At 37.0% G+C, this 15,252-nt stretch overlaps 1 protein-coding gene across 4 annotated transcripts in view; it reads right to left on the bottom strand.

Annotated features, from left to right (window-relative positions):
- arhgef10la (Rho guanine nucleotide exchange factor (GEF) 10-like a) overlaps positions 1–12,974 on the bottom strand; it is a 288,915-nt gene extending 275,941 nt beyond the window's left edge. For 2 of the 4 annotated variants that reach the window (XM_049471702.1, XM_022682351.2), the window contains exon 1: positions 5,027–5,267. In XM_049471702.1, coding sequence (XP_049327659.1) covers positions 5,027–5,028 — 2 coding nt within the window. In that variant the 5' untranslated portion in view covers positions 5,029–5,267. Of the gene's footprint in view, positions 1–5,026; positions 5,268–12,725 lie in introns of those variants that run through there. The other 2 variants (XM_049471703.1, XM_049471704.1) reach the window with 2 other exon arrangements.
- Positions 12,975–15,252: the final 2,278 nt, after the last annotated feature.

Below are 15,252 nucleotides of genomic sequence, written 5' to 3'. Positions count from 1 at the left end.
ATCTTATTTGGGACACAGAATACTGCAATGCTGTAGGCACTTACTGAGTAGTTCTTTTTTTTTTTTTTTTTTTTTTTTTTTTTAATCTAATTTTTCCTATTTTACACAGCCAATTACCCAACCCACTCATTAGGACTCCCCCTATCACTACTGATGCCCCAAAACACCAGGAGGGTGAAGACTAGCACATGCCTCCTCCGATACATGTGAAGTCAGCCACCGCTTCTTTTTGAGCTGCTGCTGATGCAGCATTGCCGAGCAGCGCAGCTGTATACCAACTCTACCTCTTCACAACTTTACAACTGATACTCTCAAACACATTAAGAGACAAGAAATTCAAATAATTAACTCTTGATAAGGTGCAGCTGTTATCTAAAGGCCATTGCAGGTAATTCTACCTCATAAAGCTGACTGAGAAAATCCAGCCAAGATGTGCAAAACAGTCATCTAAGCAAGAGGCGATACTTTAAAGAATCTAAAATATAAAACATATTCTTGTTTAACACCTCTTTTTGTTTATTTGAATTTTCTCTGTTTTTCTTTAGATTTTGGATGGCTTTTTTATAATCTACAATGCAGTAAAAAAAAAAAAGAACACTGGTACTGGTCAAATATAAGAGACTACTACAATAACTACAGTTCACTGACGGAGAGATAGTGGAGCGGAAGCTCATACAGAAGTTCCTTTCTCATTTGCTGTGTTAGAGTCCCATGATACTTCATGAGATAACAAGAACAAGCAAACAAAGCAGAGAGATAGAGATGCCTGGGAAGTGTCCTGTTCAATATATGGCATTTTCTCACACAAAGGAACATCAGCCTCATGACCACAGACTGTTTTACACAGTAAGATGTAGGAGAGAGACATAGGCAAGAACACACACACACACAGACACACACATGGGCGTGGTAGTGGGGGGAAAAGTGGACCTGACGACCCAGGGCCCAAGTAGGGAGAGGGGCCTCTTTCGCTCACTTTCCTTGTGTACTGGCATGGATAGGGGCCCACTGACATTGAGAGTGTACAGGGCCCAAAATTTGCTGCTACGCACCTGGACACACACACAAAATGCTGTCTCAGCGCTGACAATGGCCCTCAGACATGCACAGATGCATTATTAATAAATACACAGTCTCCTTCAGCTAAATCCCGGGCTGCACCAGAACACTGTATTTAAAGTCCAATTCCAGTTTTCTAAAAAAAAAAAAAAAAAAAAAAATTGTAACAATAATAATTTTTCACTTACTTAACATATAGCATCTCTTATTGTAAAATAAGAAGATACATTTTCAAATACTAAAACAATTTAACTAAATGTTTTTTTTAACTAGCAATGGTGAAATGATCATTCTAATTGAATAATTCTAATTCAATAAAAACAGTCATTCAAATAAAGGGAGCATGTCTGTTGCATCAGACTCATCCCACTCAGCTGGACGTCCATGTACTTCAGACCGTTTTTCTCTTTGTTTGTCTTCCATACACTGTGTTGGTCAGTTGACCAGTTTTACATCTACCTCGATTATCAAAACTAGCTACCAGCAAGAGCCGGTTCCTGAGCTGAGATCTTTTCAGTATCACTGAGTAGTAGTAGTTGAAGTAATGCAATATTTTGAATGAGAACAATGTAAAATCCAACTGTTCTACTACTTGAATAAATTAAGTTTTTGTAACTTAAATACCACAGGAATTTGTGATCACTTAACCTGAGAAGATCAAACTAACTCAAAAATTATAATTTGAGATACACTCTCAGATCATTCATATAAGACCAACTTCTGGGCATAGTTTGAGTTGAAGTGGATTGATTCAGTTGTGTTTCACTGACAGCAGTGATTTATTTCAGCAAAGCATTGTCACCTTTAGAGTGTGTCTTAAGTTTGTTTAGTGCAGAAATAATGAGTAAAACACCTTTCCTATTGGCTGCTGCAGCCATTTATTTGCATATTGAGTTTCACCCCCACCTTTACTCACCATCCACGAGCAGCTATTCCCCCCAGGCTATCTTCCCTTATGTGTTCTTGCAGTGTATAAGATTGTTTAGCAGCAATTTATTTAGGTTGGTCCAACAATTCTCCTTTTTGAGTGTAGGGCAGTATCCTAAATCACATACTGCGCTAATTATCTTGGAAACAGTGTTGTTCTTATAACTTCTATTTACACAGTTATCTTACCTTTTAATTTAAGACCTTAAACAAACAGCACATAGTGTCAAACACTATCCATTAATTTAAAACGATTAAACTTCCATTCCTGCTAATACTGATGGTATAATCTGAATGGTCATTGTAGGGGTAGTAGGGCTGCAACGATTAATCAATATAATCACCAATACCAATTATTAAAAAAAATGTCAACTTCAAAAGTAATTTTTTTAGACTAATTAATAATTTGTAACTACAGTACACTACACAAACAGCTGAGGACAGAAAATCAATATGGGAGGGATTATAGGCTGCAGACTAACTTACTTCACACTCAAGTCCAAACACAACAAATTACATATTTACTCACTGCATATCAAATAATGTTACATTTAAACATCTTCTGGGCAGACTAAAAGTTAGGAACAGGAGCCGTACCTACAGCAAGAAAAGATGGATGACATGGGAGAAATAATCTCAGACTTATGTCAGATTAGTCAACTACTAAAATGATCATCAGTCACAATCTTTGTTACATCAACAGTGAATACACCCAATCTTACTGACGCCTGCACCAAGGCCAGACAATCAGCAGTAAACGCATACAGAAAAAAACAGGCTTTGTGGAAAACAACACAAAGAAATGGTAAACAAGACAAGCACAGCCAGCATGCAAACAGATGGTGCTCTAAAAGAACGATAAAGATGTTTGTTCTACATAAGAAATTTGCACTGACCAAACAAACTTTTACAAAGGAACAGACAGGTTATTTAACAAGAAGGCCTGAAGAGACATTAGCAGACGACCATACATTCCAGAATAAAAAAGATTATTCTGAGCCCAAAAACAACAGGTTTAAGTTCATTTTTAAGTTCATTTTTTTACTTTCATATATTAATCAAAATAATATGGTTTCAGTTTCCTCAGTTTTCTAGCTCTTCACAAACTCTCTGTACTCGAGTTGAACAGCATGAGCCATACAGGGCTAGGACAGTAATATTAGCTGTGCTAACTTGGTTTCAGCATGTGCAAATACCAAAAGATTGACTGAGTTTTACTTACATATGCCTTGAGTAGTATACTAAGAAACATTTATTATTAGAATAGCAATATTGAGGTTGCAATAGCTAGTAAAATTACTGCCAAGAATAGCACTGCTGAAATCAATTCATAATAAAAATTACAACTGAGGTCAATATACTAAGCCTGTTTTTTGGCTATTAAAATGTGAAGTGTTAAATAAATATATTTTTAAATGGAATCTTTGCGATTGTTTTTTTCTGTAAAACAAGCCAGATAAAATACATTTGAGTTCTGTCATTTATTTAGTGGAACAAAAAGGGAGCAAAGAGTTCAGTCTCCGGCCTAGGGGTAAATGATATGGCCCTGAAATAATATCACGATATTTCATGGTATTTTCATGATGAAGATGCTCTTGGCAATATGACAAAACACTGAATTAAAAATATATATTTCAATAATACATTACTGCAAAAAAAATGTAAATTTTATTCTATTATTGCATACAATAGGATCTGGCACACCTCTAACTAAGATATTAAAAAAATACAAGAATTTTATCAGATTTGTAAGAGAAGTCAATGATCCAGAATTTTATGATACTAATAATACACTCCAAATATCTTTATATATCCAGGGTTAAAGTAAAATAAATAATACTGTACAGATAATCTGTCTCTAGTAGATAAATAATGGGAAATGAAAAACAGTGTGAAATTTACTTTGCTAAAAACAGCAAAAAAAGTAGTACCCTGATGTGATAATTAGGGGTGGACGATATGGCACAATATTTCAGAATATAATATCAATCACAATATTCAAAAATGTTGGCGATATTATTGCGCATGATACAATAATGCAAACACCTAATTCAGTCTTTGGCCAATTTTTTTAAATTAATTTTATTTCTGATTTTTCCCCATTTTGGTCACCAATTGTCCCACCCCTTTGTGCATCCCTATCACTAGTGGACCCTAGGAGGACGTGGACAAGCACACGCCTCCTCCGACACGTGTGAAGTCACCATTTTTTCGAGCTGCTGGAGGAGGAAAGCACATCGGCTAGGTTCTGATACAGCCGCCCGATACCACCTTTAAGGGTGATGGGGAGAGTGCGCCATCTATCCACCCGGAGGGAGCAAGGCCAATTGTGCTCCCTCTGGGTGTCGGCCACTGACAGCTGGGGTTAGAACCTCAAATATTTTAATTTGTTTAGTTTTGTTTATTATTTTCAAAAAGATACACTGCACACAACAGAGTATGCATTACAAAATAGAGTATTAAAAAATACATCAAATGTTAGCAAGGCACAATCACACCCAGCCCAATACATTTGCAATACAGCAAATGTTTTGCTCTAAACCCATGATCGTCAATTGGCCAAATTATTATTATTATTTTTTTTTGTCCAATTTCTGAGGCGGATCTTTCCAATCCAAACACACAGTACAGCTCCATAACAATCACAACACATGGTTTGTGGTCATTAACTGGTATTTCAAAAGAAGCTATTGATCTCTGCCCCTTTTGTTTACACATCATAATCATAGCTTAACCCATAGAGCAGTGTATGAAACATCAGTGACCCAACATACACAAAGAAACACATGCAGGTCTAAAACTTCAAAACAATATCAGCAGAAGCCACCGAGGAGTTAAAATCCTGTCTGTACTTCAATATACTTTCTAGTTTTTCAGATCCCAGTTCCAGACATGGGATTTAGCAGATTTAATCTTAAATAAAAACTAGCTCTCATACATTAGACAAAACAAGCAAATTTAAACAGCCTTTAGAGAAGAAGCTAAACTAAGCCAATACAACGTAAAACTTGCAATTCCACACTTTGAAACTTCAACTTACATGCCATCACTGCACGCAGTCCTGCAAGCTGTTCAGTCCCATTCTTCATAAGTAAAAAGTTAGTAACCTAACTGTAGTAATGCCTTTTCTCCTAGTCATTTTCAGACAATAAACATGCAGCTCATGTCTGTAAAAGTTGTAGCTGTACAATAAATTTCCATGTCACCATAAAAACATAGGCCCCTTTTCCACTGCAGGGATAAATGGTTACTAAGGCTTCTTTCCCTGTACAGCTCTGTGCTGGTGCGGACCTGTTAGACTGGTTACGGTTGCTACACTGATTAGTTAAGACCTGGAAGTACATATCATCTTGTCAGTGGCTGACATCAGATGTGTCTGGTCTCCTTTCCGCATGCTAACCTGCAAACCGAACATACTAACTTAATGCAAAACTAAGAACTACGAAGGTGTCAAAAGTACTAACGACATTCATTACTCAGATAGAAATATATATACTGGGGGTTTTAAATACTTCTGTAGAATTTAAAGTAGCATCTCAAGCTTTTTACTTTAGTAAAAGTATAAAAGTACTGGTTTCAAAATGATTTCAAAGTATGAAAGTAAAAGTAATGTAAGGAGAGAGGAAAATTGAAGAAAAAAAATAATAAAACCTAGGCCTCACCACAGGATCCTATAGTGCACTATCCATCTCCTCCCTAAAACACATTTTTCTAAAAGCCATAATCTTGACTCTCACCAGCATGTTGACTCTCCATCACTCGTTGATGGGCAGGGCCATTAGCGTTATGGGAAATCCCATTCATACAGCACTCAGTGGCCGGCCTCTGCAATAACAAGGTCTCTGGATCATTGGCTTGTCCCACTTTGCTACAGTCAGGCAAGCCAATAGGATTTCAAGCCTCCCATTAGACGATTCTGTGGCAAAAAACAGGCCCAGCTGGAACTGTTATCCTCCAAGTTCTGCAGTGCAGTGGAAAAGCAGCCAGATATTTTTTGCTAATAAAGCATAGAGATGGGACGATTCAAACAAATATCGGTAATAGTGGTTAATATTGGCATAGTTAATGTTTTAATCTTATATCGGATGAACAAGTCCATTCCACTTACTGATCCAGATTCCAGTCTGCAGTTTGCGCTAGACCAAAAACCAGCAGTAACCTTTACATGAGACATCCCTGATCCAGATTGCAGATCCCCAGCTTACACCTTCAGCAGCCACAGCATCAAATAACTAGCTTCTGCATTGACTAAAAACATGTTTGGAGGGCTGTGGGGAAGGAGTCATCAGTTGTTTAAATAGTTTAAACAGTTTAATAAAGCAACTGCCAAGGTTTTCTGTAAGAGGGGAGTTAGCTGGTAAATAAAGCTAACTCCAGCAGCTCCAATCTGTAGGTTTAACGGGGTACATTAGTAACATTATCTGTTGATTTGAGTAAAAGGTTGTTCGTTTGGAAATTTGTTTGTACAAAAATGCTGAAAATTAGCATAGTAAATCCAGCATGCTGTTGGTACAGCTGTCATATAATTAACCTGTCTAATCAGCACCTGCGGAGGGTTCCAGAACTTCAGGCTAGACAACATGCTTTCCAAAACAGACTAAATTTAACCACAAAACCCAGAGACTAAAGACATTATGAAGAAGTAGCTCACTTTCATTATACTCGATGACCAGTTACTGCATTTAATGGAAAATGCTGGATTTGACAGCCTGTTGTTAGATATGCTATATGGTATAACCATCAGCAGAACACCAACAATAAGAGTGATAATATTAAATCATAACATTAAATGAGTAAAATAAATTATCATTAAATGATATAAAAAGAGCTTTTTGTCGGAATGTGAAACCTAGCTTTGGGTTACGTGAAACACTGTGTACATTTTCCTCTAAACTATCATTTAACACAAGAGTGAAGGTTCAGATGTATCTTTTATGCTCACTTCAGTAGAGGGCAGATAGTGTTTCTCTTGTCACACATTACTGTTGTGTAAAGACATCTGCTGAACGATGGTAGTAGAAAGTCTTTGTATACCGCACACGCTCCTGTCTTATTCAAGACCAGATTTACAAACAGGTAGATGGAGGTCAACTAACCCCACCATCTATGCAAAGCTGTGGGACAGCCACCCAATACCCAGTGTCAGGTTGAGAGGCCCTCCTGATCATGACTATATTACACTGATTTAAGGCCAGATTACTACATTTAAACTCAAATTTAGCTGCTGATATACATTAGTGTACACAATTCAGTGTATAGTAGGAGTGTAATGGTATACATATTCTTTACAAACCATCACAGTATTAGGGTCATGGTTTGATTCACGCAATCACACAGAAAACATGTGGTACACACAGTCTATAGGAATGTGTAAAAACCAATGAATGTAATGCAGAACCTAAGTCCACATGCAAATTAATATTCTGTTTGGGGCTTCTGTTATCTTTCTTAAACCTACAGGAGAGTGCAATACAGCAATATTTGTTATAAACATAAAATTAAGACTATGCAGCATGGCAGGAGAATCCTACCAACTCCCAAAGAAGTTTCTCTCTTTTTGGAAGAATTTGACCTAAGCTTTGTTCAAATAAAGCCTATGGTAAACAAATGACAAAACTCCTTTTATAGCACAAATGCAGCTACATGTGTTGCTGTCTCTCATGGCAGGGCTTTCACTAGATTTCTGGAAGCAGCTTCAACAACCAACAAGTGTAGTGCAGAATATTCTGGCTCAGCTGATTTTGGAGGGAGGTTTTGGGGTGGTGTCAGTGGTTGTGAGAGAAGGTCCTGGGGTGGTCCCAATGGTTTTGGGGGTGTATTGGCGTGGTGTCAGTGGGTTTGGGGGGTGGTGTCAGTGGGTTTGGGGGGAGGTGGTATCAGTGGGTTTGGGGGGAGGTGGCATCAGTGGGTTTGGGGGGAGGTGGCGTCAGTGGGTTTGGGGGGAGGTGGTGGGGTGGTGTCAGTGGTTTGGGGGAAAGTGCTGGGGTGGTGTCAGTGGTTTTAGAGGTGTAGTGGCATGATGTCAGTGGGTTTGGGGGGAGGTGGTGCTGACAGGCTGTGTTTGTAGTGGAGGTTTTACTCACACATGCACAGACTGTTAATGAAACAGGACTTGTGAGCAGTATAAGAGGGAGAAAGTGAGCGGTTAAATCCAGAGGCGCTGTGGAAACTCGGTGAAAGGGGAAAGGCACGGTGATCCCAGATCTAGATTAGAGGGTGCTGCGCAATGCACAATACTAGTACAGGGATTGTGGGAACTCTATCAATGGATTGGAATGAAGAATTAAAAAGTTGCAATTCAAATGGAATTCTAGTTCCTAATAATGCAAAACTAAGACCACAACATTTAATTAAATTAGTCAAAAATTAACCAAAACCAATCTTTAGAAGTTGAAAATAAAAATTGGCCATTTTTTAGTCACAATCCTGGTTAAATCTTCAATTAATCATAACGTAAAAATGTGACAAAACTCAGCAGTTAGTAATAAAATCCGGACTCTAATTTGGTGAGAAAAATGCATAAACAAGATAGTCTTAGAATACTTTAACTTCCAAAAGTAAGTTTACCCCAGAACAGACAAAACTAGCAATATCAGCAACAGCAGCAAAGCCAAAAAACGAAGCAGAAAATACATTTTATCGAATGTCAGCTGGTTGGAAACGTTCATAAATGGAAAAGTTATCAAAAGTACAGAGCTTACCCACAGTAATAGTAACAAACAACACTTGTCCAAACTAAAATTATTAGAGACAAAAATACCTAAAAATCTACAAAAAAACGACAATATTCCAAGCAAAAAATGCTGAATAAAACAACAGTAGTCCAAACAAATCATACCCCAAAAATACTCAATAAGCATTAAATACAACAAACAACAATCAAAAATAAACAAACAAACAAAAATGAACTCACCCACCTCCTTGCAGTATCTCCACCGGTTAGAGAATAAAGCTCTCTTGAAGCTCAAAGTGGGGTAAAAATAAATGGAGCAAAAATGTTGTAAAAGTCTAACCAGCAATTTCTCCCCTTTTCCTGTCCCCAAGTCCCCAGTGAGAAATCATGAAAGAAACTGGGAACTTAACTTTCTATGGTATCCAAAAAAACACTACACATTACTACACAGGTCCCTTACACAGTATTGTCACAATAATACTGATTTTAGGTCATATCAACCAGCACTACATCAAGACCTAATTACGCTGTTTTGCCATAATTTGCTTGGAATATACACTGAAACCAAAAGTTACCAGACCACCAGAACTAGTATCCTGTATAACCATCATTACCACCCACTGTGCTGCGGTCCATTGTGGGCAGTAATGCCTTCTATGATGTATTCCTGGTAAACTTGTGACACTGTGGATTGAAAAATGCTAAATATCTGCGCAAATTAGTAAATAGAAAATCCCATCCATCTGGCCCCCACTATCAGACCTCACTCCAACTCATGATGTGGTCTATTGTGTTTACATGTATGTTTGTTCACATATATAACAGTGAACAGTATTTTAGCCAGTCATGCTTTAATGACCAGCTTCAGTAACTGCGACTCCATACACACATAGTGCTTGCATTGTCTGATGGATTTGTGTGTCTGTCATTAGCCTCTCCACTGTAATTGGTGGTTTAAATCCATATTTTATGTAATACATAAATGATAAATGGATCATGGCCATGCCAATCACCTGATGCAAGGTTCTGCTTGCTATATTAGCATCCATGCTAACTTGCCATGCTAACACATGCAAACACACCCATAACAGACAAACTTGCTGCCTGCCAGTGTGAACGCAGGGTTAGAAAAGCAGTGAGGAGGAGCCGGTTTGATTCATACGGAGAAGAAAACTCTATTTTCTTAGATCTTAGTACACAAAAAAGACGCTGGCTAAATGCTGTGACTGCACAATTAATTAGTGATAGACAACTAAAATTTGGGCACTTGTATATATGTATAAAATGCCAGCAAATAAATATTGTTTGTGCTACAATTTTGTCAGTCATAAGTTTTTTCATTACTTTCAAAGGTTCTGCATTATAGATTAATACTAAAGTCATGCAAACACATAGAATTATTAAGCAAACAAAAAAATGTTAAACAAACCAGAATGTTTTATATTTTAGATTCTTCAAAGTAGACATATTTTGCTTAGTTGACAGCTTTACTGTAAACAGTAAATTACCAAGACCGTGATTTTGTAATCATCACAAAACACATGCAATCATACAAACTCTCATTCATGCATGCACCATAATCCTCCATCTGTCTTTTAAATCATGTCATAATACATAAATTAATCTAAAAATACTCCTAAGGAACAGTAAAAAGTACTAGAATATAAGTAAATGACCCTACAGTCTATGAAAGCCAAACATCCATCACACATAGTGACCGCCCATCAACCCACACACTCCCAGCTCTATCCATGAAACCTCTTTTCACAGCACCCCGGCCTTTTGTTGAGAGGAGGCCAAGCAGAGAGAGACTAACTATAAGTGTGTGAGTGTGCCTGGGAAAGTAACAAGCCTGGGAACATCAGTGCTTAGTAAGCCTTAACAATATGGACACAGTGCCATATTGCGATTATGCTGTGATGTTATGATGTCATTTGCCATATGCCTCCTATTTAAAGTACACCATGAAGTACATGGAAGACTGGCCTGCAATATTTCAACCAGAACAAAATTCTAAATAATTACATTCTATTTAATTAATTAATCTAAATTAAATCACAATAATCACTTTTTGCTAATAAACTATTTTAAATGCTGAGGAGTAACTACACTCTAAGACATTCCTACATTAATAGCCGAAATATTTCGCTCAGTAAAAATAAAATATACCAGCCCTGCTTAAAAAAAAAAATAAACATAGAAATATAAAGAGAATTTAGATAATTGACCATATTTTGCTCAAAACATTTACATAGTAAATTCCAAATAAAATAAAATAGTCCTAATAAAATGAAAAACTGGATGCACTTTATTGTTTTGAATATACATCTTTTATGGGCGCTGCGACCATAAAATCTCATCTTACTTCATATTAATTTGTATGCAGTGGATTTAAAACAGGCTGACGAATAAATTGACTAAATGAATGAGGACATGTTGATATAATTTGGCCTGGGACTTATTATGAAGCCTAAAATGAATGAATCAGGTAACTGGTAATGCTAATTGTATTTAAAGATAAATTCATGGCTGATGTTTGATCAGAATGATGATATGTATGTTAGATAGGGTAGGTTCTGCAGTTTGGTATGATGTAAGTTTGATATCTGTACATTACTCTGCTCTTCAGTTATGAGCCGTTTTGTCTCCATCATGTTACAGTAGGTCAAAGGGCACTAAGAAAGGTGTTCTGTGATTATTACTCTAAATAAATACATTATTTGACATGAGACTGTGTGTCCAGACAGTCTTTTTTTGTGAAGTATTTGTGTGTGAAGTTGTAAATTCAGCTCTTATTGCTGACACAGGCATTCAGGTGCACACAAGCTCTCTCCATAAATGGGTCACCATGCATTATAGCCAGCGCTGAATAAAAGGGTCAAGAGTCACTTACAACTTTCACTGGACTGATAGAGCTCCATACACAAGTTGGGATAGGATGGAAGAGGGATTGATCTGAAGGCCAGAACTACTAGCTAACTAATCATCTGTCATTAGTAACTATAGCTACCTGCCTTTCCTTATATTCTTTCTTTTTGCAGAATGCAACTTCACGGCATCCTCTGTAGAGGATAAAATACTCCAAAATAAGTAAATATATTGGTGTCAGTTTCACAGCATTTCACTACCAATATTCTATACCACAGGTTAACCCAATTCATTTGATTAGCGCCAATTATTTAACTTTTTTTGGCTCATTTTTTGGGCTACGTTGTTTTTTTTTTTATTCCATTTATTTCTGATGTGTTTTTGCCATTGTATCATTTAAGTACCAGTATGGAGATATTTAGACAGGCATCGTATTGAAAGTACACATTTTGGTATCATGACAACACTAGTCAGTCCCAGGACCTATCAGACACCATGTTTTTTTTAAGAACAAATTTATGTGGCACTGCAGGATAACATGATACAATGCAATTTATTAAGATATGTTCCCTCTTCCAAAACAACTGCTTTTAATTAGGGTTAGGAGGTTATTCAATTATTTGATTAATTGAATTACTGCTAAAATTGGATAATAAACCTTTAAAGCCTGTAAAAAACTGTACTGTGATTTTCATATTTTACTCTTTTCCTTAACTGAAATGAATGAGGTTATGTTTGCACTATGATCAATATAAAAGTTGTTTTAGGCTGGTTGAAGAGTACTGCTTACTGTTCATAAAAATTACTATATGTACATTACACTATATGTAATTAAAAAAAAAACTATAGCTTTTGCATCACTTTAAATGGTGATGTCTGTTTACAAATAAAAATATAATATATATAATATAAATAATATCAAGATTATTATTTTTGACAATATCACCCAGCCCTACATTCAATACAAAAGAAACTGCTGCTTTAGATAATATTTTTTGTCTAAGTAAGTTATTTTATTTTGTTCGGTTTCAGTTTTAGCTAAAATTTTAAGTGCATCTGTATTTAAGAGCAGGTGTATACAAACTTCTGGGCATGCGCAGTGAGCATATCATCCTTCTGCGGTATCAGTATCACAGAGGAGAACATCACGATAACAATCAACCAGCTTTTAATAAACTGTCTAGCCCAGGACTCTCACCTTCTTATCCCGAGTGAGTAACTATTCCACAGGCCGTTCCAGCAGAGATATTAATCCCAGCAGCTTCCCACAGACCTCCCCCTGCTCCCCCTGCAGCCGGAGCCCATCCTCCCGCTCCTCCTCCGGCGGGGAAACGCAGCTGAGTCCCGGAGCTGTTTACTTTCCCACAGCCCGCAGCTCTCCGCGGCCCAGCTCTCCACCAGCGCTTCTTACAGGCTCCGTGATTCTCCTAACCCCCGCCTTCCTCTCATCCGCTCCTTTCTTTCCCTCCCTGCGACTGCTTGCTGGGTTGCCAGGTCCACCAAGATTATCCAGCTCAAAGTGTGTCTAAAACCAAAGGAATCAAAATGTATTTACATTATTACATTATTACATTACATTATTAATACTTGTGTAGAAGTTAAAGTATCAACTAAAGCTTTTTAGTCAAATAAAAGTATACACCCAGCTGGCATTTCAATGTTGAATAAACGTTGAATCAACATTGATCAACGTTGATGTTATGGTTGAATCAAGTTTTTTTTTTTTTTTTTTTTTTTTAAGTAAATCAAAGTTGATATGGTTAACAGAGTGTTAACAATAAACTTGCATCACTGTAGTAAAGCTGAGTATAAAAATGTTACCCACCACTAAAAGTTTGATTACTGAACACCTAATCTCAAAAACACTAAAACAGTAAAACTATTAGAACATGAACATGGTGTTAAATAAAAAAACAGTTACTGCAAATAGAAGTAAAACACTTTTTCATTCCTATATCCAACCGTTTTAAGAAATTATATGGTGATGAAACGTAAAATGGTCATTCAAAAGGCAGAAGGTTGAGGACATTATGTTGATTCAACGTTAAAATTTAAACGTTAACACAACCATTTAACATTAAATGTTGATTCAGTGTTGTTTTATCGTTGAAACAACAACATACATTACCTTAGTCATATTTCAACCACATTTTAACGTTGAAGATCGGTTGTGTGAAAGTCTGGGAGTAGGCTGGGAAAGTACTGATTTTAAAATGATTTAAAATATAAAAGTAAAACGAACGTAGGAGGAAAAAATGCCATTAAGGACAAAGGCTTAGGCCGAACCACAGGAGCCTACAGTGCTCTACCCCCCTCCGCAAAACACATTTTTCTAAAAGCCATAATGAAGCCAAAAATGGGAATAATGATACATTTGGGATGTAAAAGGTTCCCTGTTTTAGCTGAAACTTTGAAACAAGATTTTGTCGAGTGCCAGGTTATCATATGCTTTATGCTTTTATGAGCTGTTTGGATGGCTCCCATTTTGTGATGTCATGCATACAGAACCATCTGGTACCACCCCTCACCAATCAACCCCCATCAAGCCCTGGCTGAGAATGTCAAACAGTACACAGCAGAATTTGCCAGCAGATTTCATCTGAGGGTGGGATCTGTATCTACAGTCTGTGGCAAGTCAGCAGATGTAAGTACTTTTAAATAATGGGTTTTGAATGTGTTTTTGTGCTTCTATCAAACTAGCTTGTTTGTTTGTTGTTCTTTGCTTTTTAGCACAAGCTAACTCTAACAGGACATAGTGACTTGGCACTAAACAGCTCATTCTAAAAGAGACTGAAACTGGCAAGAATAGAGCTGCTGAGGTCTCTTTATGTGAGAGTAATTGTTTTGTATACCCCATAGGCCTATTCTATCTTGTGTAAAAAAAAAAAGAGTTAGAATATGTTCTCTTAAGTAACAGAAAATAGGCTTGTAACCTATTTTTTCCAACAAGCCTAATTTGGCTGAAAAAACACAAACCTGGCAACTCTGTCTGCTGCTAAACACACGCTTTCTGCTGGATTCTCCTGCTGACCAATGGCTGAGCTGCAGGGCAAATCTTTGTCCAATCAGGTTGGAGTTCGGGGGCGGGGCCTAAAGGGCGGTAGAGGGGAAAAGAGAGAGAGAGAGAGAGAGAGAGAGAGAGAGAGAGAGAGAGAGAGAGAGAGAGAGAGATTGGCATGGCTGCAGATTAAACTGTGTAAAAGCCGCCTTGAGGGGGGAATAAATAGCATTATCTCTCTGGGTGACTAAAGCAGTTTACTCGCTCCGGTCATTAGTAGAGTACTGTGCGTTCTAGACTTTACACCTTCAAAACATATCTTACAATTTTTATATTTAATAAATACAGTACCAGTGTAAACCCAACTGGCCACCAACATCAACAGACGTTAATTTCAGGTTAAATGTTGGTCATGACGTCAAAAAAAATTACGTCAGGATAAGGTCTAATATTGTTACGTGCCTGCAGGGTAATTTTGGACACCTTTTTACTCATTGTTTCTTTTTTTTTTTTCTTTTTTTTTTTAGATCAATATTATAGACATCAAAACAGAAGGACATTGCAATTACAGTGGCCTTAAAAAGAATTTACCCCTACAGATTTCTTTTGTTTTTGCTTTTTTGTCATACTGATATTTTTCAGATTATCAAACAAACTTTAATATCAGACAAAGAAAACCTGAGTAAATATACAAAGCACTTTTAAAAATAATGTTAACAAAAAATTA

The sequence above is a fragment of the Astyanax mexicanus genome, chromosome 24 (assembly GCF_023375975.1).
Source record: "Astyanax mexicanus isolate ESR-SI-001 chromosome 24, AstMex3_surface, whole genome shotgun sequence".
Taxonomy (NCBI): Eukaryota; Metazoa; Chordata; class Actinopteri; order Characiformes; family Acestrorhamphidae; genus Astyanax; species Astyanax mexicanus.
The sequence above is the reverse complement of the archived record's forward strand: the minus strand, read 5'-3'. Positions and strand labels throughout refer to the sequence as shown.